The following is a 23,694-nucleotide window of genomic DNA, read 5'->3' on the forward strand; positions in this document are numbered from 1 at the left end:
AACCACTGCCATGTTGGTCAGGGCTGTGTGTCATACTAATTGTTACCTGTAAAAATAACTCCTCTGCCTAAGACATACCTACCCACATCTTGACCCCCAACTGTAGGTACACATCTGAGCCAAACCAAGATCCTGAAGCATATTTGAAGGTTGGAGCAGAAATCCCAGAAAAATATTTTAGATCACAAAAGTAGTTCAGATAGCTAGTACTGCAGGGAGTTCTTAGGATAAGGCCAATTTAAGATTTGGGCCCAGGAGCTATTTGTAAATTTATAGGAGTTATTTTTTCAGTCAATTAGTTTGAGAAAGGAATTGGGAGCTAATTACATAAAATAGATCATTAATTTGCAATAGATATAAATTAATTATGCTAATTCTAAGAATTGAACATATATACAAATTATGCACATATAATACATAAAGGAGATATCACATGAGACTATTCCTAAAAGAAAGCCATCTTAACTTACTGTGTTATAGAAAATACATGTATATTTATTCAATGGGTTTTAACAGTCTTGATATGTGTATGAAAATACAGGATAAACATTAACTGCCTACTGATGTTCTAACAAATCTATTTTCATTCCAAATGGAAATCAGGATATATTTTACATTATTTGAGTTAATTACATGACATTTCTTTGAGTGATGATGTATTGTTCCATTCATTACTTCTAATTATGTTCTCTTATAAGAGCAAGGCTGGCAACACCACGATCAGCCTTTTCCTATTTCTCACAATCTGATGACTTTCATGGAACACAGGTCAAAAATATGCCCAGAATATAGTGAACACAGTTAACCATGGCAGTTTAAAATTACCTGAGGGAAGTTTTACATAGAAATCAATAGAAATGGGGAATGGTTTCTCTGTTATAGGACATTCAGTTTTCCAATTAATACAAGAAATATTCAAAGCGTTATTTTAAGACATGTAATTATCATCCTGCTATTTGCCAGGGCTGAGCAGAGAGCGCTCCTACCTGATACCGTCCTCCTCCTTTCCACACTCACACATGTCCTAGCAAATTTATATTCTGTATAGATTGGCAGATAGTACAGGTATCCTTTTCTCGCTGTTAAAGTGACTTTGTAGGTTTTGAGCAATTCTGAGAGAATGTGGGAACCTCCTAAAAGCTGTGATCGAAAATCCAGTTGGATTTTCCTCCTTTAATACATAACCATGTTCAGGCAGCGCATCTCAGCTCTTCTGCAGCAGGGCCTAAAGCTAGAAGGTAAATCCTATTATGGAGAAGAGGTCAAGGTCAAAGAAAAACTGTCAAAACTAACTCATAAGGCACAGGAGCCAAATGCGGCACAATGCCATCGTGCACCAGCCAGCAGGCAGCAAGGAGTCAGGGAGGAAGAGCTGCTAGCAGGAAGGTCGCTAGATGAGGTCTAGAGACCAATATGCACAACATACGGCCCAGGCACGCTGTTTCATAGGCGAGCCACCTTCGTTTGAAGGGGCCAGGGTAAAGTGTATAAAATCCACACATTTTCTTTTCTCTACCCAATTTCAAATGTTCCCTGCACACATACAAAATATCTATTAATTCCTTCAGTGCCAGGTGACAACAATCCATCCTCCTGTCTATAATATATAAAAATAAAGGTGCCATCTTAACTCTAGGAACAAAAAACTAGATGTGGGAGAGTTAGAGCACGGCAAAGATGGCTCCTCTTTCTCTCCTGGTACCCGTGACAGTTCCTGCCCACGGACCCCGCCGCCTTCAGCTTCAAGCCCTCCTCAACCCTGGGAGCTCACTATCAATGGAAGAGCTAGGGTTTGAGATAAAATGCATTTGTTCTCTGTGACAGTTTCTCAGATACCAAGTCAGGATGGATGACAGTCACGCGAGGTTCGTCTTGCAATGGGGGTTAGCAGGATCCTCTGTGGAAGGTCCTAGACACTGAAAAAAGATGTCAGGCAACTTAGTGAATGAAAGAAGCACCCAAGAGCTCCCTTTGTTCCTGCTGACCAACACCGTCACAAACTGGTTCTAGCTGGTAGCTGGTACCCTACTAACCCAAAGGTGCACATTTATATGTGAATCTTTCCCATAGAAACAGAATAAAGACCACTCTACTGGAGTGACCACTGCTACATGCAGATCTTTTAAATGCAATAGTCTGTCAAATAAAGGTAAGAAAAATATGACCACAAATAAACCAATTTGCCCAAATACAGCTCAGGACAATGGACATCAAGATTGTCTTTGAACATTTCTCCAAGAGCATTTTAAGCTAGCTAATATACAACAGGCATATACAGGGAGGGAAAAAAAAAAACATAGGCTTAGAGAAATTTAAAAGCAAAAACATCTATCTTTAGTAATAAAGATATTAAAATAGTGCTTGTGCTCATTTTATTTGCACAGGAAGGCTTAAAAAGAAACTCTTTTGAGAAATGAAAGCTCATCAGATCACTAATAACTGCAGTTTCCTGAACAATTAAAGAAATTCACAAGATTACAACCTACTTAGGAAATGACAAATATTTCCTATTTTTACAGAAGGATTAAAAGGGCACTTTTATCTATGGCATCTTATAGCTTATAGTGCTTCTGTAGAAAACACTGTTAAGTAATGAAGACATTTTTATTTTTTTATTCATTTATTTTAGGAGTACTTAACATGGCTATGGTCTGAAAAAAGAGAAAACTAAACATTGCCTGTATGGAAAGTGGAGAGGTAAAATTTTGTTTTAAAAGGCATTTACCAGATTTTTCTTTTTTATTTATTGAAGTTGGACCTAATAGCACAATTTCAATTCTACAAAACTTTCGTTTCTAGTACATCAGCAGAAGTGTCCTTTAAATTACCTAGTCTAATTCTTCACAAATACACTTTGTAAGGCTGTCCTCAATGCATCATCCTAACATTGTTTCGCCTGGATAACATTCTGTGTTGCAATGTTTCTGTTTAGAAAAAAACCTGCTTTTTTAAGTAACTGATTCAATAATCTATTGACAAATGATTTGTATATATATTACGGCCAGCAAACAAGACTTGGGTCTGCCATTACATGCCACATACAACCCGCCCACAAATGTTGCCCGTTCTTCTTATGCTAGAGCTACTCATGCCATTCCGAATAGTGACCCAAAGATCAATACACTGTCTGCTGAAAACTACAGTACATAACAAATGAATAATTTTATTTACAATAAAATCCCCAGTTCCCAAATGCATTCCACTAATGTTCAAATTCATTTTTCATGCAACTCAAGATGAGAGGTAGACATAGCACAATGCAAAGAGAGGGGGCGAGGAGAAATACTAACCAGAGTGGTTCAAATTTATTTAAGCCATGAACAATAGCTGGGCTACACTGAGGTACATGAATAATGTGTTCACTGCAGAATTCTAAAGATACAATCTCCTAAACACATGTGTTTTCTCACCAAAACACTCTGAAAAGCATTTTCCAGAAACAATAAGTTAATAGATTAAAGATGTTCTGACATATTCTCTTAGAGTGTTATGCCGCAGAGGCCAATGCTTATTTATTTGGTTTTAAACACTGAACCAAATAGAAGCGTTTGTTTCAGGTGTGGCTCTTTCGAGAATGAAGCAAATAGTCTTGCTTCAAAAGTACATCTTCAGCCCCCAATTTGACCTTTCTTTTCCTCCTCTGAAAGGTATGGAAGAGTCAGCAGGCAAAGTCATAAGAAAAAGGGTGAGAGTGGGGGACCCCTCAAAATGTTAGAGAGGACACAGTTTCAGAGATGACATTTACAAGTCTCTTATGAATGGCACATTTCCCAAAGGCCACCTGAATACTCTTTTTAAAAAGAAATCATCAAAAATAAAAAATAACAATTTTCAATTTACATAGAATTGCCTTAAAATACAGACTTGTCCATTGAAAAATTAACATTTTTTTTTAAAGGGATGAGAAAGAATCTTTTCCCATGAACATCAATTCATTCACTGCTTTTAGACTTAACTGGGTACACTCACAGCACAGAAACGTAAACATGATTGTAACTGACAAGGCATGAAGGAAAAATACAGCTTGAATATGATACTAAAGAACCTGGAATAAAACAGTGACAAGACTTGGCTTTGTGCATGGGAATACTGAAAAGGCAGGCCTTCCACAGACCCTTATTGGTCCCTTCCATTAGTCGAAACCATCCAGGTACTCCTGATGTTTACACTCTCACTTTAAACTCAGTCAGCAAAGTACTTTGGATGTTAGGACCAAAAATTGTGCAATAGCAGGTCTTCTTCCCACTCCTTACCAGGAACCAACAACTCAGTGCAGAAGCAAACAGGAATGCACATAGTTATGACATGAAGCAGAATGAGATGAAGGCTCGGAACGGTGCCTGGAACAGAGCAGGAGCTCAGTAATAAACTGTAAAATGAATAAACATGTGATTCATGAACCAAGGGTCACAAAAAGGAGAGAGTATATTTTTTCCTAAAAAGATAGACAAGTATCAAAGCACTTTAGCTGAAATGAAAATGATGGGAAGAACTGTAAGGTGGAGAGGGTTGCATGGGGGAGTGTGATAATGGAAATACAGTGCCTGGTTAGGAAAGAGCTGAGAAGGGTTGAGTCAAGACAACCTATGGTGACAGGTGGGTACCGGAAATAGCGGGGATCACTTTGTAAAGTGTACAATTGTCTACCACTATGCTGCACACCTGAAAATAATACAAAATAATATCTAATGTAAACTGTAACTGAAAAATAAAATGAAATTTTAAAAATATAACAAAAATTTTTTTAAACTATGCTAAGGAGTTTGAACTTTATCCTTAAAAAGAAAGGTGGGAGGTGAGGGAGGCTCATTTGTTTCATTAGTTGTTTGAGACAAGGGAACAGGAGAATGATATGATCAGAGCTTTGGTTTAGAACGAGGTATATGTTGGATGGGAGAAATCCAGACACAGGGAGGGCGTACAAAGTTCGATGACCTAGCCAAGCAGTTAAATGAGAGCAGACAGAATAGAATGCTGGGGAAAGATTAGAGCCTGCTGCAGACATCTCCCCAGTCGTTTTATGAAATGATAGTGGGCAGAGCTATCCACAAGTTCAATTCCCAAATCACAGGACAAAAGAAATGTTGCTTTCTGTAAGCAAGTAAGTAACTTGTTAAGATTCTTCTCACAGTTGTCACTTAACAGACTTTACAAAGGTAAAGTAAAATAAAAAGTTACAAAATCATCATATAAAAAGGATTGTCTGAATTCATCATCTACTAATCCTGAGACCACTTTAAAATAACCTGTAGCTGTAAAATAACCTTACAGAGTATACTGATTACAAAAACAATCCTGTTCTCACTGTTCTCATTCTCAGAAATGGCCAGGCCCCTCTTGCTACCTTCCAAACAAATGAGCTTGTTAATTTTAATAAAATGCCCCCCATCTCCTTTGCATTTACTCAAAGACACGGTAATTGACCAGGACCCATTTCCAAAATGACAATTCCAGTGCCATCTAGAACAAAGGTAATCATCATTCACTACTTGCACACTGTTCAGTGTAGACATTTCACTAGATTCAGACATCTCAAATTCTCTTCAGTTCAAAAACATATGTGACCCAGGTCTTACACATTATACATTCAGAACTGGTTTAAAATACCATGAAAACTAAAGTTTCTTACTATAACTAAAAAAATCACAGAACAAATTCCATTCCATTATTAACCATTAAAAAAGCAATGCAACTCTACAATCTCACATGTTCTCAGTCTAAGGTATAAGATTTGTTTACTTAAATTCATATTTTCATGCCAGGTTGCCTTAATTCTTTGACAGAGGTCAATTAAAATTGACACCTAAAGAGAGATGGAATTTAAACCGTTATTCTTTTGATAGTGGAATTCCCAGTTTGCATAAAAAAGTTCCTTGAAGGAAAAAAGAAAACCACAAAATTGCAGCACAATCCAATGAAAAAAATAAATTGATTCTGTTATTTCAAGAGCTTCAGGTCTTTGAGAAGAACTCAATAAAAAACTAGTATGCAACGTGAAAATTGTTCTGTTTTATAGGACCCTTCTGAATCATTCTAGTTTTCTTTTTTATTTCAATAAACAAAAGAATGGAATTTTCTAATATTGAGTATAATTTAAGCTATTTTATGAATTTAAAAGAAGAGTTATATATTATCAAGAAAAACATTATATCACATCATTTACTAGTTTATTGCTGTGGTCATTAGTTTTCTATTTACAAAATCACTTCAGTTAAAATTTGGATTCAAGAATTTGAAAGTCTATCATAAAATCACAATTATCTTTCAGAGCATATTTTCTTGTTTGTATATTTTTCAAGAAAGACTATTCACAAAATTTTCAAACACTTTGAAAATTGCTACTGGAAAAAAATATAACTTACTCTGAAAAAATATCTTGACATATTTGTAGATATAGAATAACTAGAAATTTACTTAAAAAATCATGTATCAATGTTGCAAATGTTAATTATTTTAAAATATAAAATGTTATGCTTTTTTGCACTCTGCATAGTAAACTAAGTTAGGGAAAAGATAAAAATATTCTAAAGAATCAGTACAAAAGTCATATGCACACAATCACAAGTGATAACTTCAATAACATAAAAATTACTCTCCAGAGCATTTCACCAATTCTTACGACTCTGCTGCAAAGAATAAAGCTTTTATCAAAGTCAATAGGAGAGAAGACTACAATTTGACAGAGGGAAATAAAACAACCCACCACTAATGACACTTGACAATAATCTGGAAGGTGTGATATTTTCCACGAGGAAATGCTATTTCAGGCCCTAACATGAAAAAATATTTAAGTATATTTATGTATATGAATTATGTAAAACTCCTAGCTTGAATGGTCTCTAAGAGGTAAAACCAACTAGATCTCAAATCTTTACATAATACGTTACTTTCAAGTCACGAAAGTACCATCCAATCTTTATCTTACTATTAAAGTTCACAACTGGTAACTCAAAACAAAGTGCCCACAGTATTTATTGGAACCATTTTAGAAGCACTTATTTATTTACACAGCTACCATAGTACAAAAGTCAAGCAAAAACTCACCTCCGAAGCCACAGTTGCTAAGCAACTCTTTCCAGAAGTTCTGCAAAACTGATCGAACATATTTCTGGTACCATCAACTGGATTCAGAATAAATGTAACAATATCTTACCTGGTTTTTGAAAAGAGGGAAGGAAGTGGATTCCTTGTTTACCTTTTGGACAGATATGGGAGGCCAATCCTGTAGTCACTTGGTACGTTAGGTTCAAGGGCTTTTTCTCCCTCTCTTAAAAAATAAAAAAGGATACGTCCTGGTACCACAGGTTTCCTGTTCACGAGGGCAAAGGACAGTTCTGTTTTGAGAAATACCACAGAGGGCTTGATGAGGTGTTGGCCAAATCTGAATGACATTTTCTCAGAGTTGAAATCTGAAAGAGAAGATGATTTAGGGCCTTTATAAAATTCAGTTGAGAAACTTAGGTCATATACCATCTTAAAGAAAACAAACTCCATTGCTACAGGTTCTTAGTTGAGAAGAAGTCACTTAATCTGTTCCTCATTTAATGTCCACTAAGATGTATTCTGAGAAAATCTTCCTAAAAGACTCTACTCTCCCCAAAAGGGTGGCCTTGATTGGAGTTAATGTTTTCAAGCAGAAGCCTGTACATTAACAATATAATGGGCATCTTAATCTTCTGTACTTCAGGTTGCCACCTTAACCCAAATCTACTAGGTCCTATCTGTCATGTACTCTTTGTTTTTACCCATCCACTTCATCATCTTTACCAGGCTAAAATTTTTCATTGTTAAACATTTACTCTAAACTATCTAATTCTTAAATACTCTCTCAATCATTTTATCTTTGTTTATATAAAAGCAATTTAAAAAATTGCAAACACTGTTTGAACTTGTCTACAGTTATAAAAACATAGAAGCACTTTCAGAGAACTATTACAGTAAAATTCCCAAAATTGAAGAGAAAAACATTTGTAAAGAAAAAGGAAAGGACAAAATATAGTTCAAGATGAGAATAATTTCTGGTTGACACAGAGCCAGAGTATAGCAAGGTATGTGAAGTGTTTCATATCTTCTTTTGGGGGCAAAGTCACATTGCAGGGTGAGGGTAGTAGGAAGGGGGTAAAGCAAAATTTGGCACTTGGCTTCTAGGGTCCCAAGGAAAGATTTTCTATCATTTAGATAACACTATATGGCAGAGTTACTTTCTGAAGGACTAAGACACACCCTCCTTTGGTGCATTTTCATTTTCCTATGTCAGGAACAATTTTACTATAAAACTGATAAAGATGAATCAATCTGTGGGAAACAGACAGGATTATAAAAAAAAAAAAAAAAGAATGATATCAGAAAATAGCCAGTGATGTCAGAGGAATGCTGGTGTGAGAGATCCCCTTGATCTTTCCCCTTGAAGTTTCAACAATTTAACAGCTATAATTCAACAAAGGATTTTCTGCTCAGTGCACAAACATGTCTAAGCAACCAGGAGGGGCAAAGAGATTCAGTGAGCATTCCTGCAGGAGTGGGCAATAGTAACTATGGCTGAGCCCAGTGACCTAGGCAGGGACAAACACAAAGATGAGGCCAAAGTGGTCTGGCATTTCGCATTCCAGAGAGAAAAACAAAGCCACACAGATGATCCACCTTCCTTGAACCTCCCAGAGCTTGCCTCCCCCCACCTATCGTGTCAGGTTGCAGAGTATATTATCTGCAAACCTGAGAACTGGTACTACAGAAAACACTTTTTCCATGAATGAAGGGTGCACTCTGTGACCAATCCCAGGTTGGGTAGAGATGCAGGGGAGACTCTGCAGGGGTCTGAGGTCACCGTTTCTGGGAGGGCAAAGCAACAAAGAAGGCAGCTGGGTTCCCCCAGCTCACTCCACAATGACACATTACAGTTGCACTGCCGGCAGCACCTGGCTGAGAAGGAGAATATTGGGATTTAATGGATTTGGAGTCCCATTGTCCATTGCATTTCCCTGCGGGGTTGGTCACCTGGAACCAGGGCAGCCAGCTCACAGGGGAGGGGCCCACCTTTCCAGAGAGCACAGGCCATTTTTCACCAACCCACAGAAACCTGAAAAGACAGAGAAGTGCAAAAGAGCTAAAAGAAACCCTTTCCATTTAGTGCCATCTACTAGAAAACAGCAGAAAGACCTTCTGCTTATCAATCTACTATAATAGTGCCAGTCACAGACTGATGCCTAGACAGAGAAGGAATCCATCAAATATCATGAATAACTAAGGTAATGAGGCAGCTCAGAAAGGATATGAAAAATCTCCATAAAATCTACTTAAAGATATGGAAATATGTGGCTTAAATGACAAAGAATTCAAAATTGTAGTTCTGAAAAAACTCAATGAGATACCAAAAAAAAAAAAAAAATACACACCAAATAGGCAGTTTAATGAGCTCAGAAATGAAATTAACAAAACAAATACTTTACCAAAGAGATTGAAACTTTAAAAAAGAACCAAACAGAAATTCTGGAGTTGAAGAACTCAATAAAAGAGATCAAGAATGAACTACTGAGCACAGGAAATAGAGCTGACCAGATGGAGGAAGCAAATAGTTATACCAAAGACATGGCGCAGGGGGCAAGAATAGAGGAACTTGAGCATAAAAGGAAATGAAAGAACTCTTTGAGAACTATCAGACTCCATCAGAAAGAGCAATATAAGAATAATAGCCATACCAGAAGAAGAGAGGGAGCCCTGGTTGGTGTGGCTCAGTGGACTGAGTGCCCACCTATGAACCAAAAGGTTGCTGGTTTGATTCCCAGTCAGGACACATGCCTAGGTTGAGGGCCAGCTCCCCAGTTGGGGGTGTGTGGGAGGCCACTCATTGGTGTTTCTCTCACACATCAATGTTTCTCTTCCTCTCTTTTTACTTCCCTTCCCCCTCTCTAAAAACAAATAAATAAAATCTTCAAAAAATGTTAAAAATTAAAAAGAAGAAGAGGAGAGGGAAAGGAGAATGGAGGACCTATTCAAACAAATAGTTGATAAGAACTTCCCAAACCTATGGAAAGAGCTAGATCTTCAAATATAAGAAGCAAACAGAACACCTAATTACCTCAATCTAAAAAAAGCCTTCTCCAAGCCACATTGTATTAAAACTGTCAAAAATTAATGACAAAAAATAATTCTGAAGGCAGCCAGGGGAAAGAAGGAAGAATCCCATAAAGGAAAGCCCATTAGGCTATCATCAGACTTCTTGGCAGAAATTCTACAAGCTAGAAGAGAGTGGAACCAAATACTCAAACTAATAAAGGAGAGAAATTACCAGTCAAGAATAATATATCCAGCAAACTTATCTTTTAGATATGAAGAAGAAATAAAGTCTTTTCCAGGTCTACAGAAGCTGAAGAAATTTTTCACTAGAAGATCTCCACTGCAAGAGATATTCAAGAGGGTTATTCTATGTGAAACAAAGAACAAAAGATCACAAAACTATGAGTTATCTCACCAACAAACATACAGTATAAACAGGGATAATTTGTGACAACAAAAACATAAAAGGGAAAAAAGGAAAGGTCTGAGTTTGCAAAGGAGGGTGGAGATCAGATGCACTCCAAAAAAGGACAGCTGTATATCCATATATACTTTCTTTTTCATAAACCTAATGGTAACCACATACACATAACAAAAAACCCCCAAAACTGAGATGCATAACTTTAAAGAAAAGGAAACAGAGAGAAAAAGTATGGAATAACCTCAAAACAAAAACAACAGACAGAAATATACAGGAAAAAACAACAGACATAAATATAGGGCAGAATGGAGGAGAGCTACCAGAAAACAAAAGATAAAATGGCTATAGGAAATCCTCATACATCGATAATTACCCTCATTGAATTATAAATATGAATGGACTGAATTCACCAATAAAAAAGCATAGAGTAGCAGATTGGATCAAAAACGAAATTCAACAAAATGCTGCCTTTAGGAAATACATCTAAGCTGCAAAACAAAGACTCAAAGTAAAATGATGGAAAGTGATTTTTCAAGCAAATACCATCCACAGAAAAGCAGGTGTATCCATACTTATATATGACAAAATAGATTTAAAGAGAACAAAGGTAATGGGAGACAAAGATGATAAAGGGGACACCACATCAAGAAGACATAACAGTTCTCAATGTGTGTGTGTGTGTGTGTGTGTGTGTGTGTGTGTGTGTACACAGACATACAATCTGGGGACACCAAAATACCAAAAGCAACTACTAACAGAACTAAAGGGATAAACAGACAAAGACACAATCATAGTAAGGGACCTAAATACTTCATTGAAAGCTCTAGGTAGATTATCTAAACAGAAAATTCATAAACATCAGCCTTAAATGACACATTAGACTGAATGGACATAATTGACATTTACAGATCCTTTCATCCCAGAACATTAGATTATACATTATTCTCCTGTGCAAGTGGAACGTTTTCAAGGGTAGACCATATGTTGGCTCACAAAACTAGCCTCAGCAAATTGAAGAAGATTAAAATTAAACCAAGCATATTCTCTGACTACAATGATTTAAAATTAGAATCAACTGCAAAGGAAAAAAAAAGAAGTAAAAAACACACATACAAATATGTAGAAATTAAAAAACATACTACTAAAAATGACTGGGTGAAAGATGAAATAAAAGATGAGATCAAAAGATATATAGAGGCAAATGAAAATTACACTAGAACATATCAAAACTTCTGGGATACAGCAAAAGCAGTAAGTAAGAAGGAAGTTTATATCATTACAGGCCTATCTTAAGAAACAAGAAAAACCTCAAGTAAGTAACCTCACATTACATCTTAAAGAATTAGAAAAAAGAAGAACAAAAGCAGACTAAAGTCATTAGAAGAAAGTAAATAATAAAAATTAGAGTAGAACTGAACAAAATAGAGGACAGAAAACCTATACCAAAATTAACATAAAAAAAGCTGGTTCCTTGAAAATGTTAATGCAACTTACAAACCCTGGCTAGACTCATTTAGGAAAAAAGAGAAATGACTCAAGCAAAATCAGAAATAAAAGAGGAGAAATTACCACAGACCTCAGAGAAATACAAAGGATCATACTAGGATACTATGAAAGACTATATGACAACCAATTCAAAAAGAAACAGATACATTCCTAGAAATACGTAAACTTCCTAGACTGAATAGTGAAAAATTGGAAAATCTAAATAGACTGATCAACAGTGAGGAGATTAAAACAACCATTAAACACCGCCCCCCCCCAAAAAAAAGGTTGAGGATAAGATGGCTTCACTAGTGGATTCTACCAAAATTCAAAGATTTAAAACCTACCCTTCTGAAACTCTTACAAAAAACTGAAGAAGAGGCAAAACTTAATAAGACATTCAATGAGACCAACATAACCCTGATACCAAATCCTGGCAAGGATAATATAAAAAAATAAAACTACAGACCAATATCTCTAATAAATACAAGCGTAAAAATCCTAAACAAAATACTATCAAACTGAATACAACAATACATTAACAAGTACATCATGATCAAGTAGGGTTCATTCTAGAGGCACAGGGATGGTTCGACATACACAAATTGATCAATAGATCAATAGAAGACATCATATTAATAAAATAAATATAAAATTGTATAACCTTGTCAATGGAAAAAGTAATTGATAAAATACACCACCAATTTATAATTAAAACACTCAATAAAATGGATATAGAAGGAAAGTACCTTAACATAATAACAGCCATATATGACAAACCTTCAGTTAATCATATTCAGTGGTGAAAAACTGAAAGCTTTTCTTCTGAGATCAGGAACAAGACAAGGATGTCCTCTCTCACCACTTTTATTCAACGTAGTACTGGAAGTCCTAGCCATAGTGATCAGGCAAGAGGAAGAAACAAATGGCATCCAAATTGGGAATGAAGAAGTAAAAGTGTCACTTTTTTGCAGATGACATGATTATATATAAAACTCTAAAGACTCCACCAAAAACTATTAGAAACACTAAAACAAATACAGGATAGTTGCAGGATACAAAAATCCACTGCATTCCTATATATTAACAATAAAATTTCAGAACAAGAAATGAAAAAAAGAATTTCTTATGCAACTGCAACAAAAAGAATAAAATACTTAGGAATGAACTTAAGAAAACATATGAAGGACATATATGCTGAAAACTACTAAGTATTATTAAAAGAGATTGAAAAATAAGACAATGAAATGGAAAGATATTCCATTTTCATGGACTAGAAGAATCCACATAGTTAAAATGTCCATATTACCCAAAGCAATATACAGGTTTAATGCAATCTCCATCAGAATCCCAATGACATTTTTAAAAGAAATAGAACAAAAAAAATCATCAAATTTGTATGGAACCACAAAAGACTGAATAGACACAGCAATTCTGACAAAAAAGGATGAAGCCAGAGGTATCATGCTACCTGACTTCAAGCTATGCTACAGAGAGATGATAATTAAAACAGCATGGTATTGGCAGACACAACAAAAGCAGACCCCTAGATTACTAGTACAGAATTGAGAGCTCAGAAGTAAAACCATGTGTATATGGGCAAAGAAGCCAAAAACATACAATGGAGAAAAGAAAGCCACTTCAATAAATGATGGTGGAAAAACTGGAAGGTCACATGCAAAAAAATGAAATTAGACTATAGTTTGTCCCTATGCACAAAAATTAATTCAAAAATTGGTCAAAGACCTAAATATAAGCTCTGAGACAATAAATTACATAGAAGAAAATGTAAGTACTAAACTTTTTGCCCTTGATCTTAGAGAAGATTTTATGAATTTGACCCCAAAGGCAAGGGAAGTAAAGGCAAGAAATAAATGAATGGGACTATATCAAACTAAAAAGCTTCTAAACAGCAAAAGAAACCAACAGCAAAACAAAAAGGCAACCAAGGAACAGGAGAAGATATTTGCAAAGAACAGCTCCAACTGGAGATTAATATATAGACAGAGAAAACTCATATAGCTCAACAGCAAACAAACAAAAGTGGGCAGAGGACCTAAACAGAAACTTCTCTCAAGAAGACAAACAAATTACCAGCAGATACATGAAAACATGCTCAACTTTACTAGCTAATAGGGAAATGGAAATCAAAACTACAATGCGATACCACCTCACAACTGTGAGAATGGCTATTATCAACAAGACAAGTAATAACAAGTGTTAGAGAGAGTGTGGAGAAAAAGGAACCCTCATTTGCGGCTGGAAATGTAAACTGGTATGGCCACTCTGAAAAACAGTATGGAGGTTCCTAAAAAATTAAGATTAGCGTTACTATATGACCCAGTCATCCTTCTTATGGGTATCTACCCAGAAAATTTGAAAATATTTATTTGCAAAGATATATACATCCCTCTGTTCTTTAAAGCATTATTCACTATGGCCAAAACATGGAAACAACTGAAGTGCCCTTTGGTAGATGATTGGATAAAGAATATGTGGCACACGTATACAATGGAATGCTGCTCAGCCGTGAGAAAAGATGAAATACTGCCATTTGCAGCAACATGGATGGACCTTGAGAATGTCATGCTAAGTGAAATAAGTCAGTCAGGAAAAGCTAAAAACCATGTAATTTCACTCATATGTGGGATATAGAATGCAAACTCATGGGCACAGGCAATAATGTGGTGGTTATCAGAGGGAAGAAGGTGGGAGGTAGTAAAAGGTAAAGGAGGCCAAATATATGGTGAAGGAAGATGACTTGACTTTGTGTGGTGGGCACACATAATATACAGATCATGTATCATAGAAATATACACTTGAAACTTAAATGATCTTATTAACCAATGTCATTCCAATAAATTTAATTTTGAAAAATTAAAAAATAAAATGGCTGACTATTTTATAAAGCAAACCAATAACTGTGTTTAATGATTCTCATGTTCTCAGTGACCCTGAAAACACAAAGAGCTATTCAAGTGTCATCCACTGGAGTAGCACCCGCAAAGAGCCAGAACTTCACAGGCTCAAAGAAATAAGATGGAAGGTTTGCCTTAATGAGACAACTACTGGTTTCTAGGACAGTTACAACTATCTCAGAATGTTGAAAATCACCTAACCCAGCTCAGAGCCTCGGAGGCTGGGCTGAAGGGGGTGGTTGAGGTGCCTTGGTACCTTCATTTTAATAAAAGCTTGATGGGAAAAATAAAAAGAAAATCATCTAACCCAGTGGTTCTCAAGGTGCTTCTCTGGACCCACAGGATCAGTATCACCTGAGAGCTAATTAGAAATGAAAATAATCAAGTCCTACTTCAGACCTACCAAACCAGAAGGGAGAAGGGCCCAGCAACCTACGCTTCAATAAGCTGCTAGATGATTCAAACCACTACCAAAAACCCAGCTATTCTCCCCATCCTTGGGTCCTTCCATAAAGAGTCCTTGCCAAGTAGCTAGCTGCCTTGCTTGTTCTTGAATATAGTGGGAGATACGAAATTCACTCCTCATTCCACCTGAGGCAATCAACTCCACTAATTATCAATACTTTATATTGCCACATCCGTCTATTTTTCATGGATCTATGCTGTGGGGCCATATGAAACAAGTGCCATGCAAGTGGCAGAGCTGCAGATTTCTGGAGTTAACCTTTATTCATTTTCCATTTTTCTGGAATAAACATGGCAATTCATCTCAAACATTCTACATATCAAGCATTGATTCAAGTCCCTCACAGCTTTCTGTAGTTCTGGTCATACCACCCTGAATTTTCTCTCGGTAATGCTCTACCATATTCTATATATGGGGCTATTCATACGGCCTGGTTCTAGGAGTGAGCAAGTGACCCAGGCATTCTCAGTGAAGCAGGAGATAGTCAGGAAGCAGGAAACTCAAGAGGTGCCCCAGGGCTAAGATAAAGAACATAGAGAAAGGGCTGAGACCCTGTTCTAAGACTGGTAGATTCTGCATCTGGAAAAGCATTAAATCCTAGTTAATCAGGAATGCACCTGTGCAGAAGATGCTACCTGACCCCTGCTTCATCATAATAGCATTATAATAAATTAGCATTGTGGGGGGACCCACCCTAGAGGAATAAAAGTCCTCTAGCCCCTGAGTTCCGGGCTGCTGCCACTGCGGCTGCAGCGGCTGCTGCTGCTGTTAGGCTCTGCTCTGCTCTGCTCTGCTCCCACTCTGCTCCGCTCCGAGTCGGCCTGCTTCTATATTCTGCGTGGCTTAATAAATCTGCTTTTTCTCTCTTTCTGCTATAAATTCTGTGTGTTCGGTTCAATTTTTTGTCTGCAATCACCAAGAACCTGTTTACCTGTGCCCACCTGTGACATCAGTCCCCTGCCACATGAGTGGTTCAGGAGTAAACACAGGACCAACAATGAACCATTCAAAGAAAGGGCGTCCATGAGAGGATTACTACTAATACAACGGGGAAAGGGCTTTCTCTCTTTCTTTCTGCCACATTGACAAACTGGTAGGACATGAACCTGAAACGTCTGGAGGTTACACTAAAGAGAGTCTACCTGATATTAGAACCAACGCTGAAGCCAGCAGAGCCAAGATAGAGACCCATACCTGAAGACATTGTATGAGCACCTGAGTCTAACGATGCTGAAAGGAATATTGTCTCTGGAGTTTGTTTGGTCTAAAGGATAACTGTATGGAATTGACTGAAGCATATGCTCTGGTTGATAAGCTACTATATGAGTTCATGAAAAGCTTGGATCTTCTTCTGATTTTCATTTTTCTTACCATTATTTCCCCTTCATCCTCTTCCTTTTCCACCATGTGGGTTTATACTTCCATGATTAATGTTGCATTTATTGTCATCATTGAATTTTTATAAGTATTTTATGTATAAAAATACATAGGGCTCTTACATGTGGTTAAATCTGCATACAAATTGTATCATGCTTTAAATCTTATTCTGCCTTTTTCTCTCAACATTGTTTTAGAGACTCATTCATTTGCTACAAATAGCTGTAACTGACTCTCACCGCTCCTTACTCTCATGTATGTTACTGCAGTTTTCCTTGTCAGTTCTTCTAGTGCTGAGGAGCTACCTTTTCTTCAGTCTTTCCCCACAAGCAACACTGTAATGACCACCCAAACACATATTTTCCTGAGTGTCTATGCTAGAGTCCTATTACTGGGTTTTAGGTTACACACACAAATTTTATAAAATACATGCACCAGTTCGCATTCCCAGAAATAACACACACTCATCTCTATTTTCTTATATCCTTGCCAGCACTTGAGAATATCTGGTTTCCCAGCTTTTAATGATATGAATGCAAATCAGCATTTCTTAATTTTAATTTGCTTGTCTCCAATGTGAGGTGTGTGTGCATATAACTCCTTCTATAAATTTCCAGTTCATGCTTTGCCCTCTTTTTTATTGGTTTTCTTCTATTTTCGGATTTCCCAGAGTCCCTTGTTATTCTGAATACTGATCTTGGTCTATTAAACATGACCGATATTCACAATCTGTTAGTTTTTCTCTCATTCCCACTATTGGAAAAAAAGCATCATTTTGATGTGTTCATCAACTTTCTTGTATGAGTTGTACTTTGTGAATATTATTTAACAAACCCTTCTCTACTGTAAGATTACAAAAATATATTCTTAAGTTTCCATCTGTCAGCTTTATATTTAGTATTTAGGTATTAATACTTAGCTATTATTATAAATACTTAATAATTTAATAATAATATTAATACTTAGTTATTATTATTTTATTATAAGATATTAACATTAACACTTAACATTTAGGTATTTAATTGTCTTGAGGCTTTGTTCATGGTATGAAGTATAGAAATTATTTCATTTCTCTCCTTTTGTGAACCAATGCTCCTAGCACCAGTTCCTGGGAGTTATTACATCAATTCCCACAATATATAGGGACTAAGTCTGGACTTCATTACATTCTGATTCTACGTCAGATGCTGGAGAGCAGAATGCACCAAATTTTTTCTGTAAAGGCCCAGATTCAGTGGGCCACTCAGTCTGTTTCATCTACTCAATTCTGTCAATGCAGCACAAAAGCAGTGACAGACAATACTTAAATGAATGGATGTGGCTGTGTTTCAATAAAACTTTTTTTGTGAAAGTAGGCCTCAGGCTAGATTTGGCTTGTGGGCTATAGTTTGCAAACTCCTGCTGTACCATGTTAATGCCCTGTAAAGGGAGGATCTTTCTTTATTCACCCATATAAATGTAGATTAGCTCTGCCCATCCAAAAAAATTCTTGCTCAGACGTTGATTGGAATTACACTGAATTTAAATTTTAATGGAAGAAATATGACATCTTCACAATATTCAAGCAATCCATGTATGAATGTTACATTTATACTCTATAATACCTTCATAAAACTCTTAAAATTGGGTTTTAAATTTCCCCTATATATCTAATAAATTCTTTCTTAGCTTTTATTTTATGTCACTACTGTAAAAGGTATCTCATTATCATCACAGTTCATAATTGGTTACTTCCAATACAGTGGAAAGTTATTGATTTTCATATGTTGTTGCTCTTATAAGTTGGCAACTTAGCTGAACTCCTGTATTGCTGCTAACAGTCTCTGCTGATTCGCTTTGGTTTTCTATATTCAGCTGACTTGAACAATGCAAGGGTTAGAAGTGCTGGCCCCACACACAGTTGAACATCTTGTATAACTTGAGTTGACCCTCCACATCTGCCTATTCCCAATCATAGATGCAAAACCTGGGGATACAGAGGGCCAACTCTATACTTAGTGGAAAAAAGAATCACTTATAAGTAGAGCTGAACATTTCAAACCTATATTGTTCAAGTCTCAACAGTATGTGATTTTACTTTGAAATAATTACTATTATATCTCCCTTTTCAGTTCTTCTAATTTTGTTGGTTTCTTTGTCTTATTGCATGGGTAAGGGATCTGCTAATATTGAGAAATGGGACTATCAGGAATTCTTGTCTTGTTTCCAACCTTAAAAGGTCTTTCTTTTTCCCATTAAGAATGATGTCTGACATAGGTTTTTAGTAGAAAACCTTTATCAAATAAAAATAAAACTCCCCATTTCAAGTTTGCTAAGGGTTGGCTCCATTTTTAAAAATTTAATAAGTGCTTTTTCTTTATCATCAGTGACACAATTTCTTGTTCTTTGCCATTAACATAGTAAATTATAGTAACATTTTTTAAACATGTAAAACATCCTTTCACCTTTATGATTCAAGTTATTCAAAATGTATTATTTTTAATACATTGCTACATCAGAATTCTTAGTGTTTTTTCAAATGTCATAAGTTGACCAATATATTTTCCCCTGGTTTTTGTTCTCAAAATCAAACTTAATAGGTTAGCTTCTTTTCCTTGTTCTATAAAAAGTTTCATAAAAAAGGATTTTTCTGTCTTTTGAGAGTTAAATAGAACTCCCTGTCAAACTGTTTGGGTTTCTTTTTATATTGCAGAGAGGATTAAGTTTTGACAACTGTTTTAATTCATTTTATGTTTGTGATTAAGTTTTTTTCTTGCATGAATTTTTTAGGCCTATATCTTTTTCACCTAAATTGTCTATCTTTATTGGTAAACAGTTATAATATTAAGATTAAAAATCTAATCTATAAATTTTTTTACTTATTTTGTATTTTGTTATTAATGTATAGATGCTTTTCTTCATCAATCTTGCAAGAATTAGATTTTGCCTTTTAAGTTTTTCAAAGAATTGATTTCTGGTTCTTTGCTTTTATTAATTATCTCTACTTTATTGCTTATTTTCTGAACTAATGTTTGTTTCCTTTTTTTTTTTCCTTCATTGTTCCTTCAGGTTTACTACATTGCAGTTTTTCTAAGTACTGGAGTCAAACACTGGACTTTCTATTTTTCTCTTGGGTAACAAAAAGCTATATATTGCCTTCCACTAGCTCTCTAAAATTCTGACCTGTTATGCTTTTATTATCACTCAGCTTTAAAATTTTACTCTTCTTGTTATAATTCCATATTTAACCTAAGGGTTATTTCATAGTATGTCTTCTCACTTGCTCTATTTCTGTTAGTAATGACTGATTTTAAAACACTGTAAAAAATATTGACTTTTTTTTCTAGCATGAGGCTTCCTTCCGGATCTTTTGAAAGATGAAGCATGTCCCTAATCCCTCACAAATGCCCTCAGAAATAAAATATATTCTGCATTTGATGAGTGTGGAATTCCATATACACAGTATAGAAAATTCATCAAAACCTTTCTCTACTTATTTTTAGTCTCATTGTTTCTTCAGCTTCTGAAAACAGTTAGATTTCTAACTACAATTGCTCACAATGTCAAATGCCATAAATTATGCTTTCTATATTACTGCATGTGTATATGTTCCTGCTTGTTTTACTCCCTTGATCTATTGTTTCTTTTTCTTTTTGTTTTTATCTGACAAGTGTAACTTTTTCTGTTCCCTAATTTTCAAGCTGTGTCCTTTTAAATGGTTTTTTATAAACGATATATTATAGCATTTTGTTTCTTAGCTGTTGGACAATCTTCCTTGATTAGTTTAACCTCCATACATTTATGCCAATTATTATTTGAGCTTATTTTGAACATCCTATTTCATTTTCTTGTTTCACATTTTTCTCCTTCCTCTTTCTTCCAGCTAGATCTGATTTTTTCCTGTGGGTATACAATTATGCATTCTACTTCTACTTCAACCTGGTTATTTTTATTATAATCCACAGTAATGCTTAATTTCCCCATCAATATCTAAAAGTAGATCATATCCTTAGCATGTTCTCACCATCTTGGATTTCTTTCACAGCACATTCCCCGCATTCCCCCCTGTCTAATTTCTTATGTATTGAAATCATATTGTGTTATAATTTCAAACAGTTATTGATATGCTGTTTTATTGTAGTTTTTTTGCAAACCATTACTTGGGCTATCATGTTTTTCTTTTTTAATTTTTATTTAATTTTTATTTTAAAATCATGTTTATTCTATTACAGTTGTCTCAGTTTTTCCCCCTTTGCCCTTCTCCACCCATCCCACCCTGACCCCTGATCCTACAGTCAATTCCCACTCTGTTGTCCATGTCCATGAGTCATTCATACATGTTCTTTGTCTAGTCCCTTCCCCTTCTTTCCACCATTGTCCTTCTTCCCCATCCCCTCTGGTCACTTTCAGTCTGTTCCATGTTTCCGTGCCTGTGGTTTATTTTGTTCATTAGTTTATTTTGTTGAATAAATTCCACTTATAGATGAGATCATAAGGTATTTGTCTTTTACTGACTGGTTTATTTCCCTTAGCATAATATTCTTCAGTTCCATCCATGTTGTTGTAAACGGTAGGATTTTCAATCTTTTCTTTCTTTCTTTTCTTTTTGTTCTTTCTTTTTTCCTTTTTCCTTCCTTCCTTCCTTCCTCCTTCCCTCCCTTTCCTTCTTTCCTCCTTTCTTTCTTTCTCTCTCCATCCCCCATCCCTTCCTTCTTCTTTCTTTCTTTCTTTTAAAGCAGATTGATTTTATTTACTTAATGTCAATATCCATTACAAAATATTAAAAAATTTAAATCCATTGTAAAGTCTCAGCAATTAAAACAACATGAAACCAGCACAGAAATAATCAAGTAGATCAATGAAATAAAATGAATATCCTAGAAACAAACATATATATCTGTCTAACAATGTAATATATGATTAAATTGGTATTTCAGATCAATGGGGAAATAAGGATTATTCAACATGTAAGATGCATGGACCACTAGTACTTGGAAAAAAAAAATACAGAGCCCTATTTCATACATTATACAAAAAATGTTCAGGTGAGTTAAAAATCAATATCTAAAATCGAAGGAGTTTTAGGAGAAAACACAAAATATGATTTTTCTCACCCTGAGGTAACATATTCAAACCCAGAAGCTATAAATTAAAATATTGACAATATGACTATATTAAACATTTAAGACTAGACAGTAATATATATTTAAAAATGTTAAAGGACAAGTAATAGAATAGGGAAGTATTTGCAACACGTCTAAAAAAGGGTTAATAGGTTTTTTGGGGTTTTTTTTTTTTAGGGAAAAAGTTCTACAAAGATTTAATTAAGAAATAGATAAAGAATACCATAAAGGAACTGGGTATTCAGAGACTCTTTCTCTTCATCTTAAAGCAGTCCCTTTAGCGTATTTTGCAATGCTGGTTTGGTGGAGGTGTATTCTGTTGGCCCTCTTTTGTGTGGGAAACTCCTTATTTTGCTTTCCATTTTAATTGAGAGCCCTGCTGGGTAGGGCAGCCTTGGTTGCAGGCCTTTGCTTTTCATGACTGGGAATATTTCTTGCCATTTCCTTCTGGCTTGTAGTGTTTCTGCTGAGAAGTCAGCTGCTAGCTGTCCCGGGGCTCCCTTATATGTTACTACCTCTTTCTCCCTTGCTGCCTTTAGGATTCGCTGTTTGTCTTTGATATTTCCTGTTTTAATGAGGATGTGTCTTGGAGTGGGCCTCATTGGGTTCCTCTTGAATGGGACCCTCTATGCTTCCTGGACTTGTATGACTTTTTCTCCCCTCCAATTAGGGAAGTTTTCCATCATTACTTTTTCAAACAGGTTTTCTCTCCCTTGCTCCCCTTCTTCTCCTTCTGGTATCCCTATTATATGAATATTAATTCGTTTTAGGTTGTCCTGCATTTCCCTCAATGCCTCTTCATTCTTTCTGAGTCTTTTTTCATTTTCTTCCTCTTTCTGGAAGCTTTTCCCCACCTTATCCTCCAGCTTACTTTTTCAATCCTCTGTTTCATCTAGCCTGCTTTTGATCCCTTCTACTATGTTCTTCAATTCAGAATTTGTATTCTTCATTTCCTCTTGCCTCTTACTGATAGTTTCTATGTCCTTTTTCATGCTGATATAGTTTGCACTGTGTTCTTCATAGTTTCCCTGTAGTTTTTTGTAATTTTCTCTGAGCTCACTGAGCTCATTGAGCTTCTTTAAAACCATTGTTTTGAACTCAATATCTGATAGTTTACTTGCCTCTATTTCTTTTAGTTATCTTTCTGGGGATTCCTCCTTTCTCTTCAACTTTCTCTGTCTTCCCATTATTTGTGAGACTTGTGAGACTCTTCTTTTTTGCTTCTGCTTCTTAAATTGATCTGTCTTGATTTCCTGACTTTGTGGTGTGAATTTCTATGATAGGATACCTCTGTTTTTTTTCTTTCTGGATTTGCCTCTGATGATGTCAGATGTTGACCATGTCTGAACTTAGGCAATTTGTTTGAGACTTCCAGGAATCTACTGTCCGTTGCTATCTCATTCAGCTGTTAATCTAGTCACTCTGCCCTCAGCAGTCAGGCTTAGACACTACAGGAGGAGTAAAGTCCCTCCTGGGGGCAGGGTTTTTGGGTCCTCTCACACTGCTGCCACTCGGGAATGGTCTGCCTGAGCCAAATGGCTGCTGCCGCATGGGGGAGGAGTCAACACCATGATCTTGCTGGCTACCCTCTCCATCCTCTCCCCAAAACCTCCATCTCCAGTCTCTCCTCAAGTGCATCTAGACCACTCTGTGTCCCCTTTAGCCAGGGATCTACTATTTGTGGCTGCCACTCTGTACTCAGCTGTCAGGCTTTAGCACCACCGGGCCAGGGCAGAGTCTATCTTGGAGGCGGGGGCTATTGTGTCCTCTCACGTTGCTGCCACTAAGGGGAGTGGTCTCCCTAGCAAGATGGCTGCTTCCATATGACGATGAGTCAGCACCGAGATCCTGATAGCTACTCTCTCAGTTCCC

At 36.1% G+C, this 23,694-nt stretch overlaps 1 protein-coding gene across 1 annotated transcript in view; it reads right to left on the reverse strand.

Annotated features, from left to right (window-relative positions):
• The window catches only part of FHIT (fragile histidine triad diadenosine triphosphatase), a 1,408,108-nt gene that overhangs the window by 762,945 nt on the left and 621,469 nt on the right, over positions 1–23,694 (reverse strand). Inside the window, exon 4 of the mRNA XM_054595571.1 lies at positions 7,290–7,409. Within this exon, the coding sequence (XP_054451546.1) occupies positions 7,290–7,392 (103 nt within the window). The 5' untranslated portion in view covers positions 7,393–7,409. The remainder of the gene's footprint in view (positions 1–7,289; positions 7,410–23,694) is intronic.

Source organism: Pteronotus mesoamericanus, unplaced genomic scaffold (assembly GCF_021234165.1).
Source record: "Pteronotus mesoamericanus isolate MK-2021 breed Mesoamerican mustached bat unplaced genomic scaffold, CSHL_Meso_final scaffold_54, whole genome shotgun sequence".
In the NCBI taxonomy this organism is placed as follows: domain Eukaryota; kingdom Metazoa; phylum Chordata; class Mammalia; order Chiroptera; family Mormoopidae; genus Pteronotus; species Pteronotus mesoamericanus.